This window comes from Rosa chinensis, chromosome 2 (assembly GCF_002994745.2).
Source record: "Rosa chinensis cultivar Old Blush chromosome 2, RchiOBHm-V2, whole genome shotgun sequence".
Taxonomy (NCBI): domain Eukaryota; kingdom Viridiplantae; phylum Streptophyta; class Magnoliopsida; order Rosales; family Rosaceae; genus Rosa; species Rosa chinensis.
Window position 1 is genome coordinate 34715651 of NC_037089.1, and position 20975 is coordinate 34736625.

General features: G+C 36.1%; 3 protein-coding genes across 4 annotated transcripts; all 3 read right to left on the reverse strand.

Annotated features, from left to right (window-relative positions):
• Positions 1–618: 618 nt before the first annotated feature.
• LOC121051506 lies at positions 619–4985 on the reverse strand. The gene is made up of 3 exons (XM_040513973.1): positions 4510–4985; positions 2062–3846; positions 619–1994 (listed from the first exon to the last, which is right to left on the reverse strand). The coding sequence occupies exons 2-3, from the start codon at positions 2320–2322 to the stop codon at positions 741–743; spliced, it is 1515 nt and encodes a 504-aa protein (XP_040369907.1). The 5' UTR covers positions 2323–3846; positions 4510–4985; the 3' UTR covers positions 619–740.
• Positions 2571–3827, reverse strand: LOC112184192. Its single transcript, XM_024322462.1, has one exon. The coding sequence runs from the start codon at positions 3825–3827 to the stop codon at positions 2571–2573; it is 1257 nt and encodes a 418-aa protein (XP_024178230.1).
• Positions 4986–7381: 2396 nt separating the features above from the next.
• LOC112184026 (histone deacetylase 14) lies at positions 7382–16873 on the reverse strand. 2 transcript variants are annotated; one of them, XM_024322323.2, is made up of 9 exons: positions 16700–16871; positions 15244–15500; positions 14448–14522; positions 13570–13671; positions 12994–13065; positions 12799–12855; positions 12373–12624; positions 8008–8189; positions 7382–7833 (listed from the first exon to the last, which is right to left on the reverse strand). In XM_024322323.2, exons 1-9 carry the CDS (start codon positions 16737–16739, stop codon positions 7533–7535), a joined length of 1338 nt encoding a protein of 445 aa, XP_024178091.1. In that variant the 5' UTR covers positions 16740–16871; the 3' UTR covers positions 7382–7532. The 2 variants fall into 2 exon arrangements, with proteins under 2 accessions (XP_024178091.1, XP_024178092.1); XM_024322324.2 differs by lacking the exon at positions 12799–12855 and having other exon boundaries at positions 16700–16873.
• Positions 16874–20975: the final 4102 nt, after the last annotated feature.

Below are 20975 nucleotides of genomic sequence, written 5' to 3' on the forward strand. Positions count from 1 at the left end.
AAAACAATAAAACAATACCCACTATCATGCCTTTTCACCTCGGAGACTCAACCAATTAAAGCAAAGCCACTAGACCACCGACCAGCAATGCCTCTTTATCCCAAAAATAATAAAACAATACCCACTAGCCCATACTTTTTACCCAAAAACAATAAACAAATACCAAGGACGTTGATTTGATTGATTTCTTCTCTCTGTCTATCAAACAAGACTCAGCCCCACTTCAATACTTGTTCTTCCCAAGGTTTCAAATTTCGGTTTCGGTTTCGATTTCGGTACTTCAAATTTAAGGAAATTTCGGAGAAAGTTTCGATTTCGGTGGAAATTTCGGTTAAAAATAAAGAAATCACATTAATTGCATGTATAAAATGATATTTTTGATTGAAACTTTTACATAGACTAACTAACCTATAATAAACCTATTTACAATGTAAACTCTCTAAAATTATACATAAATAATAGAATTGTGATATTTAATATGGACGAGACGACGAGTAATTAACTAAAACTGTAGTAAGTTGCTATACACTATCTATAATTCTATATGTAATTATAAATGTTATGTATATTGATAATGTGAATGTGATTTACTTTTTTTTTGATGGCTGGAACCCAGTGGGAGGCTTGGCCATCACGCCTTTTTCACTAATAAATATTAGAAAAATACAACGGGGGGGGACGTAATACCAAAACCCCGTGAATCAAAATAAACAAGAGTACAACAAAAGCAATATAAAGTATTAGTAATAAGAGCTACTACGATGTGGTTCGATCCATGTGGTTGAACTGCTTCCATTTAGTATCATACAATACTGCTCCCAAGTACATGAATTTTGAAAATGATTTTGGTACTTCATCACATGGGTAATGTATGTGTGTTGATCTCTTCCCACATGCAATCCATATATCGGAAATTGTGGAATTACCCAATATGGTGTTTCATTGTATGAAGCATGCGACATTTGGGACGAAGAATGATCAAAAAGGCCATATGTGCTTCCACCTTGTGAGCTTGATCCAATTCCGTAAGTACTTTCTGAGGGAGAACTCATTTCATGATGAGGATAATGAGAATGGAATGGGTTAGGGTTATCACTATATTGAGTTCCTATGTCCATTGAGCCAAGACTGGAAGAAAGTGATTCAAACTCATTTAGAGACAAATGGCTATCGCGTCTTCCTTGTGTATCCCTAGCTCTAGAATTGTATTCACGATTTGCATCAGGATAAGTAGTATGATGATCACTACTATATTGGTTGTAGTGCCATGATTTGCCACTCCCCCTGTCATTTCCATAATTCGCCTCACGATTAGTGTCGTCATAACTACTATTGTCACACGAGTTATCACGTGTACTACCACCATAGGCATGATATTTGCTACCACCACCAGTATTACCACCATCACCATCATCATCATCATCATCAATTGATTTTTCACTAGTGCCTCTTGATAATTTATAACCACTTCCATCACTTTCATCAGAATGATCTGTTACTTCTTTCTTCATTACCTTATCCACATCAATTCCCATTCCACGAGCATGAGTTGCTATATTTGGATCTGGATTTCCTGTTGCATCATCTAAATGTAAAGGTCGAACCCAATGGTATATTGGATCAGCAGTTTCCTCCGCACCTATATCTGCAACTATATTGAATAGGTCTAAATAACTGGTCTCCGCAACTCTATCTGCAACTGCTTTTGCATCTCGCAATTGTAGCTTCATGTTGTAATAACAATACACAATTTGCTCAAGTTTGTTATGTGCCAGACGATTTCTTTGCTTCGTATGGATAAGAGCAAATGTGCTCCAATTTCGCTCGCAAGCAGAAGATGATGTGGTTTGAGATAGGATCTTCATTGCCAATTTACGAAGTGTAGGTGCATCACCCCCATACATGTTCCACCATTCATATGAAGTCATTGTTTTCCTTGCAGCAATGGCAGCTGGTCTTCCAAATCCGTATGATGAGTCTCTAAAGCTTATAATCTGCATGAGAAAGAATTATGAATGTTCGTAAATGAAAATAACAATTAATCAAATATAGAAAATTTACCTCATTTCCGAATTGTGCGATGCCTATGGAGTTTGGGTCTAACTTTGCAAAAACTGAGTGAAGGGCGTCTAGTAGCTCTGGATCATCACCAATTCCTTCACTATACTGGAACATTGGATTCAAATAATAAGCTGCTGCATGTAATGGATGACACAATTGCTTAAACCATCTATCGTCGATGATTTTTCTGACCCAAACTGTATTCCTGACTTCTTCCAGCTTTGTTCTCACCTTCTTAAATAAATCATACAACATTGGCATTGTCGGTTAACCTCTGTGTCAACTATTCGAAGAACACCGTATAATGGCTCGTAAATAGAAATCACTGCTTGCACATTGTCCCAAAACATGTTTTCAAGAACGAGTTCCTCTATACGTCTTCCCTCCTTGCTTCGACTATATTTGCTAGTAACCCAGTCATCACAAGTAAACAATTGTTTAAGTCCAGCCTTCTTTTGGAAAAGGCTTTGAAGAGAAATGTAATTAGTGGCAAACCGTGTTGGTCCTGGTCAAATCAAATCACCATTACATATTTTTCTCATAAGAGCAAGCACCCATCCGTGATTGTAGATATATACAGTCACGAGTCTAGCAATAGTAATCACATCACTTACCTTTTTCTTTTTACCAATATCTTCAAACATTAAGTCGATGCAGTGTGCAGTACATGGAGTCCAATAGAAGTTATAACGTTCCGATAATGTTTTACCAGCCTTCACAAATGCTGAGCCATTATCGGTACATATTTGAACCACATTCTCCTTCCCCACTTCATCAATGACATCTTTAAATAGCTTGGCAAGGTATTTGTGCTCCCTTATATCACTTGATGCATTGACAGACTTCAAAAACACAGTCTTACCCTTACAGTAAACCATGAAGTTGATAACTTGCATTCTTGTTGGACCGGACCACCCATCAGCCATTATGGTGCAGCCATATGTTTTCCACATTTTTCTTTGGCTATTTATATATTCAGTTATTTCCTGATGTTCCATGGCCAAATATTTGTTCATTATCTGAAACGAACTTGGCGGAGGAACATTTGGACACTCTTGTGCTCCAATTATCATGTTTTTGTACTCATGAGATTCCGCTTTGTACGCAGGGACATTGGTATATATGAAAAACTTCCCACATACTCGACCAAGCTTCTCCTTGAGGCTTCCCATTGACATGGAGTCAATGATACTCTTTTGTTTTGCAGCATTGGATTTATAGAGTGACTGTGGGAATGAAGCTTGAGGTTGGTCTCTATGCTCTTGTCGTACACTTTTTGTTCTATCAAATTTTGGTTGGCTTCGACTTGTCCCTCCAGGCCCTGAAACACCTCTACTTATACCTTGCTCCCTTTCCCATTCTGATTGTCTTGATGCTCTCATAGCAGCTTTATAATCACGGGGATCTACATCATGCTGCCCTACAAAACCTTCATCTTCATCTTCAGAGTTCAATTGTTGTGATAACCCTGATCGCAATTCTTCTCGAGTATCACGGATTATTGAATCCTTTTGATATTTTGCAGTACATTTTCTCCTCATCCATTCTTTTACTAATTTTTGAACTTCTGGTGGCACCTTATCACAAACTCGTGTATTCTTGGCAGGATCTAATCCAGTTAAGTGGAACTTAAATCGAGTGATACCACCACTCTTTATGACCGTATTACAAAACTTGCATACTGTACCTTTAGTTTGGCCTTGATATGGAAAAGCATAATTCCAAGTTGGGTCTTTTTTGCTCCCCACAGGGTCAGAACTTGCCATTATGTAAAAAACTATACAACTACAAAAAACAAACTAAAATTTATGAACAAATTATTTCTACTAAAGTGTTCTCATTATGTTTAAAATTATTATCTTAATTTGTATTCATATTATAGTTACCTATTGAAACTAATTGAAGAACACATCTTGACAATTTATGTATGGAATATAGGTAGGCACTAAATAAGATTAATATATTTGATTGTTTCTAACTTCCTACATCCATTAAATTATCTACTGAGTGCTGACTACAATATTTTACCTACTGAGTGATACTAAATAGTTTCATAAATTACAAAAACATGATTACTAGACATTTTCATAAATAATAAATCTCATAACAAGCGAACAATTTAAAATATAATTAACTAATTGAAGAACACATCTTGACAATTTATGTATGGAATATAGGTAGGCACTAAATAAGATTAATATCTTTGATTGTTTCTAACTTCCTACATCCATTAAATTATCTACTGAGTGCTGACTACAATATTTTACCTACTAAGTGATACTAAATAGTTTCATAAATTACAAAAACATGATTACTAAAATCAACCAATAATAAATCTCATAACAAGGAAACAATTTAAAATATAATTACCTTTTCGTATATATAAATCATGCAACCAACAATATATATAAATTTCAACATACCTTGTAGAGCTTAAAATCAACCAACCTTGTTATTGTATTGAGTCTTCAACTCTTTTTCTCTGCTCCAGCTCGCATCTCTTCCAATTCTTCACAGTCTTTGCTTTCTCTATTTTGTTTATGGCTTGCTTTGTGAATTTAGTGATCAGAAGTTATAGGAGAGATGAGAGAGTGATAGATATAGCTATATAGGTAGATTTAGAATTATTGTGAAGTACTGTGTGAAGTGTGAACAAACATGACTTGATGGGTTTTTGGGTGTATCCAGCCATGATTGCAAATAGAATCATGATATGGTTGGAGACTTGGAGCATGAGTGCTTTGGTAGCAGATAAAAGCAAAGAGGTACTATGGCCTCATTCAAACTTTGTTGTGAGAAAACTGAACTCCAAGCCTACGAAAAAGTTAAAAGACATCATTATGGTCATGGTGGTCAAAAAGCCATAGAAACCAAGATACTTCCTCCATCCTCCCACGCACTAAGAAAATACTAGTAAACAGAACAGTAAAGCCTTCAACATACCTTGTTAATTAATAATTATATGGTGGATGATAGAAAGAGAGCTTTTGTGTTATGAAGGAGGATTGAAAAAAAAAAAAAATCAAAATTTCATATTTTGTCAGCTAAAAGTCGAAAACTGTAAAATACGAATTTAACAGAAATTTCAGAGAAATTTCGGACAAAATTTCGGTTTGAATTTTTAAATATATTTTCTGTGTGTAGATATTTCAGAAATTTAGAATTTCGCGGAAATGTACGGAAAATTTCGGTAAATTTCGGGAAACTTCTGACGGAAATAATATAGCATATGAATTTCGTTTCGGTACTTCAAATTTACGGAAATTTTGACTGAAATTTCGGCAATTTCGGAGAAACTTAAAACCTTGGTTCTTCCTCAATTTCAGACCTTTAATACTTGTTCTTCCCCAGTTTCGAAAACGCAGCTCTAGCCCCCAAGTCAATCGGCCATATTAGTTTCAATTTCTTCCCCAGGTTCTTCCTCAATTTCTTAGAGTCAGCACATTAACTGACTGAAAAGTCACTTTCATAGTTTCATACCGAATCGGAATTTCCAGTCCATCTTCATCACTTCCCCAATTCCTAATTCGAATCCTTCGATTCCCAGCTCTGTATAGGAACCGGTTACAGGCTATAACCAAACCGAAAAATACGGTTCCGGCAAAAAAAAAAAAGCGATCACTCCGAACCGGAAAAAACATTTCGGTTTCGGTTTTGGCAAAAAATGTCAAAAACACAACCGATCCCAGCCCTAGGATAAACTGAAATTAATCCAAAAAAGAAAATATATTTTAATTTTCTATGAAAATTTTAAAGATTAGTGCCCCAACATAGACCGATTATGAATTTCAATACCTCATCTATCAAAACTATCACATAGGTACTTGATGTTACTATGCCAACCCACTACAGATACATGTCATTAATGACATCATTGCTTTCTATACCATCTGGTATACTTTAAAAGGTAAATTAGTCTCATCAAGTTTTCCCGTCCATAAACCATTGTGTTGATCTAGAGAAAACGAAATGAAATGAAATGGAAAAAAAAAAGTACAACTGAAACTGATCTAAAAACTAGGACGAAGAACTAGATCATTCGTAATAACAACTATTATGTAAATATTTTCCTTTATGTTTTGACAATCTGAATAATTCATAACCACCAAGAAGTAAGCAAATACTATATACTTCCTAACAATTTTGTGATTTTAGAGCGTCAAATAGACAATATGTGAGGGTTTTTTTTTTATAAATTGAGCAAAGACTGGGCCAAAATCAACTTAATTATTTGATTAATGGGAGAATTTTGTACATGACTTAGATGATTCCTATAGTAAACAAAATAAAGGCTTGACAGCATGTAGCATGGTGTGGGAGTTAGAAACACATTGCGGTAAAAGAATCAAAGGGATTTTTGGATGAGGTTTATGAGAAATCTAACATTTGGAAGAATTTGGGAATTGGATAAGAATTGGGTTTATGCACGATGGTTTAAGTGTTTATGGGTATTGTTAAATATCGTTTTTATTGTAGGACTTTCTCTTTTATAAGCTCCATTGGAGGGGCTCTTGATGATCCAAAACATATGAAATTTTGAGTAAAACAGGGTAGTCTTCTCAATCTATACATAATCTATGCCCTAAATTTAAGGAAAGATATGCTTTCTTGGGATATGAGGATTCGAGAGAATGCAACGGTTGCTACAACGGTCGACACTCCATGTTGCATAAGCATCTGCAGTGATGGGAAATAAGGAACAAGGTGGATTAGGTGGGCGAGGAGAATTGAAAACTGCACTCATCGTTGAAGGAAGAAAGACACTTCCCTTAAATGGTCACAAGGTTTCTCTTTCAATGACTAGTAAGGGAATCACTCGTACTTGGGGATTTTGCCTAACTCTGTATTAGGTTGTTGGGGGGAGAAATGTGAGACTAGAATGAAGAAGAAGAAGAAAAGGAAAGTTGGACTATCTAATATGGGCTTTGGATATTAAAGAAGAGGTTGGCTCAATTCTCATGTTCACAATTTCATCTTTCATTTAAATTATTGGGCTTGAATTTGGGCCTAAGACCAAAATCGCCAATGACGTTAAATAAAAACAAGCATTATGTACTTATGTTATGTTTCACACCACACCTATTTCTGTAAACCCCATGAGCATAATGTATTTATGTTACCTTTCACACCACACTTATTTCTGTAAACTCTATGAGCGTGATTGTGGCTTGGATTGACGTAAGTGGATAACAATTTGACATTTTAATTTAGTTAATAGTTTGCTTGTGTATTTCCTCATTGTGCTTCGAATGTGTGTCATGCTTTTTTTTGGGTATCAAGTTATCAACACAATCTAAATAGCATTTCATAGAGGTCTGAATCTAAACTTTTCAGCACCCAATACTCCGAGATGTTTTTTACATGCATGCATAACAATAGTCGACTCTCAAATCATTAGCTACATTTGTGGGGAAGATATATACATAACTATTTATAAGTATATAGATAAACATAGCGAAAATACGAGATATTCACAAAGAATGTAAATGTTTAACCCTCTGAATTGCCTGCTTAACCTTCATTGATGGCTCTTCATACAACATGGCAGGGTTGTCAAACGTAGGCGCCAAACTTGGCTCTTTAAGAAAAGCACGAAATGAATCTGCAACGGAATATGAAAGAGAGTCGAGATTATATCCTCCTTCTAAGAAAAACACGCATCGACCACCACAAATATCCTTGGCAAGTTGTTGAATGCTAGATGCTAGCATGTAATATGTTCCAGTTGTAAATTGCAAACTTGCAAGTGGATCCAATGCATGCGCATCATACCTGAAATTTTTAGTTAAATGAATGTATATTAAAGATTGGCTATGTACAAGCTCTGAAATATAAAATTCACATAATCCAAAGAATAGGTTCTCCATAGTTTACGAGAGTGATATAAATAAATTAAATCGTGAAGGTGATCGACTATATTGGTGTTTCATGGAATGAAATACTCACCCAGCAGAGACGAGAATAATATCTGGCTTAAACCTTTGAGCACATGGCACAATTACTTCATCAAACACAGTTCTCATGGCAGTATCACCCGAGCCACCTGGTAGAGGAAGATTTAGTGTCGTTCCTTCGCCATCTCCGCGACCTATCTCATCAAATTTTCCAGTACCAGGGTAACTCCCGTCCTAAATCAAAAATTTGGTGCAGTAATACATCAATATTTTCCAATAAACATCAATAATGTATTCAAATGTATCTATAAACAACGAAAAAAAATGAGATATGTTAGAGATAACTCAATCATTACTTCTGAATTAGTTAATTAGTTACAACTCGGTACTGTTTTTGTTTTCATGTTTGGCCAATTCCCTGATAACCTATATCGATGAAAAACGCATTGTTTTGAGGAGACTATTTGATTCATCTCTTAATGCTACTCTTCCTCCAGAGGGCTCTTACAGTCTTATTAAGCTATGCATTTGTGCTATGAATCCTTGCAGCCAATTGTTAAGCCTGGTGGATTATCAAATCCTACTAGGTAAATGTGGCGGATCTGATATGTGCTTTTCTAAATGTATTAATGATAAACTTGATGAAGGATTTCACAATCCTTGATGACAATTATCAAATCATACTAGACATTTAGGAAAAAGCTTACTGACTTCTGAGTTGAACCCTAGGTACACAAACTTAGGATACAATTGAAGGCATTTAAGCAGCTTAATGAACCAGAAATTTTGCTAATTTGGGAACAGGTGGAGGAAAAGATTGTGAAGAGGCTCATATTCAGACTGATTCACCTGGAACGAGTACTGCTGGCTGAATTATCGAGGTCAACCTGAAAAGATAGAAAGTCCTATGAAGAAGCCCTTGCATGATAAGATGATAAGACAAAGTCATCTGAGACCATCATTTCAAGGAACACCACCCCTAGCTCACTACTACATATCAACTGAGGAAGAATAAAAGCTCCACTTCCAGAGCAATAATTTTAAGCCCCAGTTCAGCACCCTCAGTTCCTTGATCAATAGTGTTAATCCTCCCAGCTTCCTCTTCTATTTTGAATCCTTCTGCTGGTTTTGGCCATTGCCTCCTGAGGAAAGTACTCATTCTTGTCATAATGTGCGGTTAAAGGAGATCTTTAAGCATTGATCAGGTTCCTTCTAAACATACTGAATCTGCTACTTTGCAGCAATCAATTGGTAGTAATGCAAATGAACAAAAACAAAACTTGTCCTCAACTAGGAGGATACGGTTGACGGCTAATCATTAGGACTCTCCTAACCCCTCCTCAATGTTTTATCAATGACTAAAATCGTTTTTTGGAATGTGTGAGAAGCAGGTGGTAAGAAGTTCAGAAATGCGGTTTTTTGATCTAGTTAAAATGCCTTCAATTGTATCCTTACTCTTTGTGTACGTAGGGTTCAACTCAGAAGTCACTAAGCTTTCTTTTAAATTTCAATTCTTCAAATACAAAATTGTTGAGGCTAATGGCTTTTCAGGGGGAATCTACAGGAATTAAAACAAAAAAAAATCAACATTGATATTGTGGTTACAAACAAACTCTCAATAAATCACTGCCAAGGGTTCTCATGGTACTTGGCTTTTCTCTCAATCAGAAGTTCTCTGTAGAATTACTGATGCACAGCGGATGGCGACCCAATTTGAGGAACAGTTAGATCGTGCTAAAGGAGGAAAACGAAAAGTGACTAGTAGACAGGAAATGGCAGTTCGGTGTCTGATTGGGACGCACCTTACCTTTCCGGAAAGGGAATCGCGCCAGAAACAAGAATCATTGCTTAGCCATGAGCTGTAGCATTTTTTGGGCTTTTGGGATCGTTTAGGGCCTCAAAATGGCATTTTTCTATTTTACCCGTTTTTGGTTTTCTTAGTTATTTTTGGGTTGTTTTCGTTTTTATCCATGGGCCTTAGGGTTTCGTTGTTAGTCGCCCTAGGGTACTTTTCTCTTATTTATGCAAAATCTTTGCTTAGGTTTATTGCTGGTAAACCTAGTTATCAATCCGACTGCGTCAATTACCTTGATGGTGCTGATATTCCTTGGATGCTCATTGGTGATTTCAATGACCTGGTTTCAGTCTTGAGAAAAGCAGTGGATATTTGGCAACAAGGCTGAAGGTTTAAGAGATTTGATTGAAAGAGATGCCATGATTAATTGACCTTTGGATACCAAGGCATTACTTTTACATGGACTAATAAGAGGATTAAAGACAGACTTGACAGAGGTTTGTGTAATAGTGAGGGCTTTCATTAGACACCTCCTGGGGATGAAGTATGATCCCTGTACGTCCTCTACTGCTCCAAATGCTTTCTAATATCCTAAAAGTCGTGCTTCTCCATTCATATTTCAAGCATGTGGTTAGGTGATGATCTGTTTTCCAAACTCATAAGTAATACTTGGACTGTTGCTACAGGGATTTTAATGATAAGTCTACCCAGCTTTCCAGAGCTCTTTCTAAGTGGTTTCAAGATGTTTATGGAAAGATTTTCAGTAAAGAAAGAAGATTTCTGGCAAGACTTGGTATTCAGAAAAGGTTTGAAGAATCTTGAAGAAACCTGAACCAAGGAGTATGATCTTCTTTGTAATCAAGAAGCAATTTTGTGGCAACAAAAGTCAAGGGATAAATGGCTTAAGAATGCTGATCAAAACACTATTGTTTCACTTAACTACCATGATGAGGTGGAAAGAAGAACAAGATTGAAGGGATATATGATTGTAATCAAAAGCGGTGCACTAATCTTAATGACATGAAGGAAATTGCTGTTAGATTCTTTGGTCAGCTGTTCTCTGATGAGTGTAATTGACATATGAAATTCCAGATACTCATCCTTTTCCCATCCTCAATCCTTTGGATGTGCAAAATCTGCAAAAGGAGGTAAGCCAACTTGCAGTTATGATGGCTATATCTAACACTGGAGGGCTCAAGTCTCCAGGACTTGATAGCTTTCCTGCCTTTCTTTACCAAAAGCATTGGAATTTGTATGAAACTGAGATCGCTGAGATTGTAAAGTCTGCATTCAAATCAGGGATTTTTCATTCTGGTCTGAACTCTGAACCATACCATCATCACGCTGATTCCCGAAACTCAGAATCCTTATAATGTTACCCAATTTAGACCTATACGTCTTCAAACTACTTTCTAATCAGTCCTAATCAGGTTAGCTATGTTCCTGGTAGGCATGTTTCAGGTAATATAACGGTTGGGAAAGAGCGCGCTTCTCCAAAAATACAGTAATTTTTATGGTGGCTAAAGGTTAGTTTGCCTGAAGATTGATCTTTCCAAAGCCTATGGTAGGCTGTAATGGTTCTTTATTAAGATGGTCATGAAGCCCAATTACCTCTCTCCATTAGAAAGCTTACCATGCACTTATCCCCTCCTCAAGTTCTCACATATGCTTATATGGTGATCTCTCTTAGGTCTTTTAAAGATCAAAGTCGTAATGGACAAGGGACAACCTTTCACCTTACATATTTGTTTTGTGTAAGAAGATTTCTCAAAGTTCACAGCAAGCCTGTTATAGCTTCCCAATCTGGTCCAAAACTTCTCACTTGTTATTTTTTATATTAATGTGTTTATGTGTTCCAAGGTTTATCCAGCCAGGCTGTGAACTTTGATAAATCTCATCTTCTGTTCAACCGCCACCATATGAAGTATACCTGTTAGTATGTGGCTCTCAATTGACTATAATCCTGGTAACTAGCTTGAAATGTCTATCATTCACTCAAGAATCACCAAGCACACTCATTCTGGAATTTAGACAAAGTCCATCATAGGTTGGCCAGTTGGCTTCTCCCTTTTATGCCCTGCAAACTGCTAAATTGCACTGGCATAATAATCTAGATAAATAAATCGAAGTTTCCTTTGGTGTAAAAAGGAAATAGAAAGAAAGTCCACTTGGTCTAATGGGACATTGTCGCCAACCTAAAGAGGCTGGTGGCTTAGGAATCAACAGAACTGGTGGTATCATGGTATGAATCAAGTGATGGTGGCTAAAGCTAGTTGGAGGCTTCAACATAATAATCAGGGATTATGGCGTGCTATCATCAAAGAAAATTATCAACTAACCACAATATAATTTTATTAGTGAATTCAATTATAAAGCCTTTGTTAACGGTTCAAGTACCTTGGCTTAAATCTGGACAACTGGTGATGATGAACTGTCAGATTTTGGGTTGACAATTGGCTCAATATTGGGGCTTTAATTAAGATTGTAATTTATTACTTGAAGGGATATATTCACACTACCATCAGCAATCTTTAACCATGAAGAAAACTTCAAATCTAGACTAGCATAACAAGAACTTATGAATAAACTCGAACAAACAATGTACTGAAAATTGTTACTTACTTGGTGAGTTGAAAGGAAGAATATATCTGGATCCTCATAGAAAGCATCATTTGTCCCATTCCCGTGGTGAACATCAAAATCAATTATAAAGACACGCTTCAAGCCATGTGCACGCTGAGCATAACGAGCTGCAATAGCAATATTTCCAAACACACAAAACCCCATCGGACCCTTTGGAATTGCATGGTGTCCTGGAGGTCTTATTAAAGCAAAACCTGTAGGTGGATCCCTGCTGTTCTTTGACTCTGCTACCTGAGATAAGTAAAAGAAGGTATTGGAAGAGACGAGATTTACACCATACAAAATTTTGATCTTTTTGAAGAAGAGTCTCACAATCAATTTAACTTCAATGCAAACGTATCACCCAAACAGTTCAGGACACATAATTAGCCTAGATTATCAGCTAGACACTGATTGAGAAATCACCACTGAATCAATTAAGGCAATTCCTGCTCCAGCTGCAATCAGTGACTCCTGGAATGTCTACATTATTAACACCGCTGTTAGTAGAAGTGGAACTGAAAACGAACTTTTTGATTTTTATGAAAGAATAGCTATCCAGTTTGCTTATACAATTAAACTTGGAAAAGAAAGCTGAAATGTCTAATATGTGAGACGTACCTCAACAGTTGCATATGTTGGTCCAGAGCCTTCTATAAAAATAAGGCCGTCTTTTGAGGCTTGATCCATAGCCTAGAAATGGAATGAGGGGGCAAATAAGATGACTAAAAACATATAATAAATCTAAAGGAGCAAAGGGTGACTCAAAATTGATGGTTTTAAAAATACATTCCCATACAACATATAAAATCATTACCATAAAAAGAAAAGAAAAACATATATATATATATATATATATATATATCCCTTTATAGTACTACCATTATGAGAAAAAACATATATTTCCAGTACCAATAGATGTCCGCTGACAACGTCAGTAGGAAAAATGAGGAGAAATAAACACCATATGCAAGGAAAGAGTGGAGATGGTACAAAGACTTGAACTAAGTGATGTAGTCCAGCCTATAGCCAATTAAATTCTCAAGCTATACGAAATTTAATATTTCCAGTGTCCCCAGTATTGAAGACAAAAAAAAAAAAAATAGCAGCTGTGAAGAAAAGCTTCTTTGAGCCTTATATCTGCCAGTTCCCCAGCACATCATACAATCCTAATTTGTTGGTTAATTTAGAAGCTACCTTTTCAAGGCCTGATACATATGATTGGGTATGAACACTTGTGATGTCATCCACTGATGCTGGCCTAAAGTTTTGAAGTTCAATAACCTTCGAGCCACGGAACTGGGTTACAAAGAAAAGATGATTAAACAAACTGGAGTATATTTTACTACAAAGATATCTTTACAGAGAAATATAGTACAAAAGAATGAACCAGATGCCCAATTAAACAAATAGGAAGGTCTTACGGCAACAACACCCTTATCTACCACATAGCCGAATACAGAACAATACCCTAATGCTCCTATTTAACAGATGGAACATAGAAATATAAAACCATTTCATTTTCAATCAACATACAGAACTTCAATTGCTGAGGAATGTATTACTACACATACGAATGTGGCCCAAGTGATTGCATGCCGTTGATATCTATCCATAGTGGTAGTCAAGCAACTATATCAAGAGCATAGTTCTAAAGTGTACATGGTCAGTCGGACCATATTGGCCTCAACATGCCTATGTGAGGATTATTGTCAAGGATTTTGAGGTCCTGTACTTGGGAGATCTGTTAACTAAAAGACTAGCAATGAATCTGGTGTGGAAGAAAACAAGGTTAAGTGGGCTAAAGTCCATTGCAATGAGAACAAATAATTGAACTCAACTCAGTACTTGAAACTTTTTTTTTTTTTTTTTCTGAGGAAAAGATGAAACTATCACTGATTAAGATTGGTAACAATCATGATAATCGCATCCTGGAAAAGATCATGAGCTGAAAGAGAAACATTATACCATATATTCCTTGATTTGCCTTGTTAAATTGGAAAGACAAGTAAAAAATGTATTATAGATTGAGATATTTCCATTTCATGAGATATATCTCACAGCGTGAGCGATACCTTTGGTGTGAGTTCCAATTTGTCAAGAGCCTGCACTATAGCAGGAACTCTAAAGTGAGATTCTGGATGAGCCTCCTGTTGGCAATAATAAGTTGAAACTAAAATTAGAGGCATATAGAAATATCACAGTTAACGACACAACCATTAAATGAAGAGAAACAGACTACTAAGTACTAAGCACGATGGCTAGTGACTCAACAGATTGATTGTGGATCATAGAACTTGTCATGAGATAATCTACTTCAAGGATACTTTGACAATTTTTTTAGTACTGTTAAGGCAAAACAACATTATTTGAAGAGTTTCCCACCAACTGACACCATTCTGATGGGAATATGTAGGACTATTTTTGACATGCTTAAATCTCAGATAAAAGTCATAAAACATCCCTTCAAATGCCTCTATCTACAAGGCTTATATATGGATTGACTCTACATGAAGTATGATTAACCGAATAGTACAGCAATGATAATGGATACTACACTGATTTGTTTGTCTGGGTAAGTACTCAAGAGCGAAGGCCTAAGATCTTGAATGGGGAATGTTAAAGCTCTCAGCAATAGAATCAGCCGATAAGCCAGCACAAAAGCGGTTTAAAACAGGCTAAGCAGGAGAACAGACTGGTTGGTACTATTCAAGGCATTGCACAGCAAGTCCAATTCATCATACATGCCTAGCTCATTCTAACCATGGCCCAGAAAGGACTTACATTTGAAAGAATACGTAAACATTTCCAGCAGAGCAAGCCCAAAAGCTAAGGAAAAGGAAAGGTTCCCAACTAAAAAGATGAGTATACCTGGTTATGACCCATGGCAGGAGCTACGGCATAAATTATACGTGCATCACTTGGTTTTGTATTAACGAGTATGTATGGACTTTCTCCAGTACCATTTGAAAAAGAACTAGAAGCTTCTGTTGTTTTGGAGAAACATCCCCTTCCTCTTCGCAAATTCTTATACAAAATTCCATCTGTTGCAAATATTGCATCCAAGTGAAGTCTTTCAGGACTCCTCCAGTTGCAAAAACGCTGCCGTGCCAAAAACAACACATTCCCTAAAACCAGAACAGTTATCTTCAGAATATATCAAACAGACTAGGAACACCAAATGGCATACCATACATCTGAAACAGGACATTATTTGTATAATAATTATGATTAAAAAAAGAAAAGAAAAAAATATCTCAAGCAAGTGAGCAACATACATTAATGAGAAACCAAATTTGAGGAAGAACATCATTGTGACTAATAAATAGACAAAGCCTTGAAACCAATGAATTTCATGCTTGTGATTCAGAGGAGGCATGTTGATTGATATTAAGATCTGTTCATAATTTAGCTTGTTATTAACTAGCTAGCCAGGCACAAACTGAATTCCATGCCAACCGTTTGCAGGCTAAACATGACCAATAACTTGATTACGGGTTCTAAACCTGTGTCAACGTGGCTCAGTTCCTATTTTATTGCAACTTAACTGCAAAACTAGAACTACAGACTATAATTCTAAATTAAACATGCTCACTGATAGGCACTTGAACTAAACCTACTTAGTAAGGAATGCATGAATTTCTTAGCTGTGGCAGTCTCCAAAACATTCTGGCAGCTTTCTTTGAGAAATGACTTTTCAAGACAATTTCAAATGTTAAAGCCATTGTTTTGTATACCAATTGAAGTTCCAAGCCAAATAATTCAAATGTTTGTATTATGTATTTCCCTGTTTAGCTAGATTGGGAAAGATGTTCCATTTACTGGAGTTCCTTTTCCATCAATTACGCCTTTGATGAAGAGATATTTCATCTTGGGACCTTTTGCTAGCCCTAAGAAGATGAAGACTCGTGTTAAGAGGATCAAGATCTTAAGTTAATAATCAAGGGTCAAACATACAGACTTGCAGATGCGTGATCACAATCTAGTGAAATATGGAAGAAGAAAATCTACTAGCTAGTAGCTTGTCTCATGAGTCATGATATGTGGCATTGCAAGCTTGCAAACAGCAAAACTGTTCCCCATCTATAACTTCAATTAGAGACCAATGACCATAACCCATTATATCAAGTTACTATGTAAATACTACTCTACTTGAATGTGGAAGCAAAATGAGAGTAGCCAAACCACGAAGAATCTTGACATCAATTTGCAAAGCCTTGTATACTATTTCCAGACTCTGATGGGAAAAGCTCACAAATTCGATATAATTGATGAAGCATATAGACCAGATGAGCGGAAAAGTTATGATTCAGAGAGAGAGGTTTACCAGCCAAAGATGGGGAAGAAGGAACTGAAAGGAGGTCCATGAACACAGAGTACTGGCCGGAGTGCAACACGTACACCAAGTCAGTAGCAGAGGTGTAGAGGCTACGAGGACGTTAAACGGCAGATGGCGGCAATATGAAACTTATGGCAAAGTCGAATTAAACCATTAGGATAGATATGATAGGCCTCAATTCAGTGGCATCTGTGGCTTTACCATTGTTTGGCATGTTCGATGACTGTGATGGTACAACATTAGAAATCTCACCACGTGTCTATAATAGTTACTACCCAAGAAGAGAAGAGTATGGGCATCGAGTGGAGGAGGTTATCCACGGAGAAAACAAGCGTTTGCATATTTACATTGTTCACCAGCTCGATAATTAAGTCCAGAAATAAAATAGGGCTAAATACAAATTACTACTCTGTGGTTTAGGTCTAAAATTAATTCAGTCTCTGAACTTCTAATTTCATCAAAAACACTCCTGCACTTTCAATTTTGATATAATAGGTCCAATTTGTTAGTTTTCCGACAATTGAGTTATTTAACTTGTTAATGTGGCTCATATATGACCTATGTTTTATGATGTGGTGTCGAGGTGGTATGCATAGTCAATTTAGGAGTGAGTCCTAATATTAAAAATAAATACTTTTTCAACAAATAATCCAACTATAACTTGAACCCATAACAGAATATTAACGAATTTGACCTATTAGATCAAAATTGAAGGTGCTGGGGTATTTTTGATGAAATTAGAAGTCCATGGACAGAATTGATTTTGGACCTAAACTACAGGGTACTAACTAATATTTAGCCCAATAAAATATTTGAAATTTAAAATTAATTCATTTCATTATTGGATCTAGATTTATGGGTAATTGAGCATAATACTCTTGCTCAATTACTGAATAAGTGAACATTATAAAAAATGTTCAATATATGGTGTCACGTGTTTAGTAACTGAGTAGGGAAGTTCTACTCAATCACTCTTTGATTTAGATCTAATAGTGAAAAAATATATTTTTAAGTTTGAGTTGTTTTATTTTCCACCTTTAGATCTTGATCGAATGGTACCATGGTAGTTGAGCATAATTTCCTTATTCAGTATCAAGAAAGTGAACGTTATTGGTAATTAAAGATGATTGTGGGGGTACTCAACAAATTTGACTCGCAATCATGACGAATTAGACCTCGCCATGAATATACGAGTAAATATGACCATGAATACGGTGATAATTACGATTTCTAAATGCTTCAGTGATAACGGCTATTAAGCACGACAATGATGACGGCTATTAAGCGCAGCAATGATGATGATCATAAAGCTCGGAAAAAAGTACAGCTATAAAGGCGGTAATAAATCACGACTTATGACTCAAGTCGCCTCACACCTATAAGTAGGGGGCAAGACAACCATGTATGATATCTCATTCTGGCTTGTTTTACTCCACTCGACTAAGAAATGTACTAACTTAGGCATCGGAGGGTTTTCTGCAGGTATCCCCTTCCTCTTCAACTCGACTGTCAAACTCAAAGTCAACGCTCAAATGAAGCTTCTCGATCGTTCCTGGTCAACTCCCGCTCCAGTCCGCATTCATTGGTGAGTCAAAATCATTTACGAAATTTTTCGTCACCAACAATGATTGCATAATTTTCCCTTCTCATATTTCTCAAGTGCTTTTATTAATTTGATATCTTGTTGTACGTATAAGATCTCACATGGATCTTGTCTGTGTTTAAGAATAATGAAATCAAAGAGAAAATTGGGAGAATAGTTGTGTCTTTCATTGATAATAGGAACCTCTATATAGAGAGCATACAAGTACAAAACCATTTAGTACAAGTAATCCTATTCTAATTAAGACTAGGAATCTAGAACAATCTTCTCTTATTACAACAATAGAAAGTAATCCTAATTTGGTAAAACACACATAAATCGAATATCTTTAAACAGTTGTAATTTAACTGCTTTTTTTTTTAAAAGATAAATAAAACTTCATTAAGAAGAAAAGAATAGTGCAACACAAGAGCCAACTCTAGGGCTTAACACAACAAACACAAATAGTACAGACAACAAGTACTTCAACCAGGCAAGCCCAATCAAAACACCCAAACTATAGATTAGAAGAGAAGAATGTCATAGGAATATTGCAGCCACAAGCTGTTGATACTCGAAAATGTAAACCTATTTTTGTGGAGAGTTCTAAGGACAAAGATTGGGCCTAGACTCGATCTAAGACCCATTGTATCGATATTAGGTCAATGAGTGAAGCCTGGAGTAATAAGCGTAATTATACACCTACCATGCCATATTGTTCATGCCTAGCAAGATAGGCTTGTTGCAAAGTTTTTATTTAGAACCTAAGGGAGGCAAGCCAAGCCATTCCATGCCTAATAATAAGCAAGAGATATCACAAAGGCCAAGCCCCTTGTTAGAACTGGATGGAGAATACATACCACTATGCCAAAAAAGCTATCAGACAACAGAATGGTCATTTTCTGTCGTCTGAGTGTTTTAGACTAAACTCAGACGACACATAAATTAAATGTGTTGTCTGAATATAACGAAAAACCATGCTTGTTTCATTTTGAAGATATGGTCAGATTCAGACGACACTTAAATGTCGTCTGAAAAGATGAAAATTTTCTTAGTAGAAAGTTTAGATTTCCCTCCAACAAAATTAAGTCTTTTCCCTCCCAAATGCCCAAACCCTATCGGTAACTAGTCAATGGAAAACTATTCAGACAACAGAGCCAAGAAATTATGTTGTTTGAATAAAGTGAGTTTGACTTCTTTTTATTTTAAGTCTCTTTTGACATAACTGAAACCTAGCTTCGTGTTTTTCATTCCCACAAACATTACCTCTGTCTAAAACTCTCTTAGCAACCAGAAACTCGAAGCTCACAGCATCTGGAGGAAAACTTAGCCATCTATACCTCTCAAAAATCGGCCATCTCTCAAATATAAGAATCCTTACCCAAAACTAATCTCTCCCAGGGTTCTAAAAATCGGCCTAAGGCGACCGCCTAGGCGCTAGGCGCATCAGTTCCGTTCCGATTTCCCCTTAGTCGAGCAAGCTGGGCGCTGGGGATAAAGTCGGCCTGGGTTTTGGGAGCTTTTTTTTTTTTTTTTCTCTTAACCAAAACGCGAAGAGATGTGAGAGAACCCTATTTTCTGGGTTGAAAATCAAAACGTGAAAGGCTCCGTCGCTCTCTCTTCTGGGTTTTGTCGCTCCGTCGCTCTCTCTCTCTCTTTTCTGCACACTCCGTCGGCCGTCGGTCAGTCGCTCTCTGACGCGCTCGAAATGAGCGCGCAATTTAACCCTGTAAAATGTCATCGTTAGTATATGGTAAATAGGGATCGTTCTATCCGGGGATTGAGGGTACACTTGTAATTGTGAAACAAATAAAGAAAAGTATTATTTACAAAAATAAAATAAAGAATATAAATATATACAATTGTATAAACAAATAAAGAATTAAAATAATGAAGTATTATTTACAAAAATAAAATAAAGAATAGAAATATATACAAGTAACGAAATAAAAAGGGAGGGGGGTTTAAGAATTATAGAATTGAAAATTAAGATAAATAAAATAAAGAAAATGTAAAAACATATATACATGGGTGGAACGCAAGGAACAAAGATCAAAACCACATCCATAAGCAAGAAATCCAATTACAATTCCTATAGTTGATTTTCAATGTCATGAGAAAGAAGTCGATCATGTGAAACATTTGAAGCAAATGATTTCCCATATTTTACTTTCCTTTACTAATTAACCTAAGTGAAAGCACCTAGATCAATCCTATTAAACATGCAATCATAGTCTAGAAAGCTAGCTAATCAAAACATGTTCAATGCAAGAAGCATAGAGAAAGGTTATCAACTTAAGTGCACAACCTAGTTATGAAAAAGTTCACCTATTTGCAATCCTCTTCAATTGAATTCGACCTTTGTCCAAAGCCTTTACTACTTGTGATTTAGGTTCACAAAACTATTAGGTGAATCGTTTACCTAAATCTAGCACCAATTACATGCAAATCCTATAAGTGTCGACCCAAATAAGATAAACATATAAAAGTTTTCTATCAATCAAATTCAATCGAACAATCTCACATAAGCAACATAGAAATCAACACAAAGAAATTACAACTTTATTTCAAAACATATAAACGGGCTTTAAACTTTGCCCTTAACATTATTTGTTAACTAGAATTCATGGTCTTACAAAATCAAACAAAGAAAACAAGAGAAAGGATATAATACACCTTGAA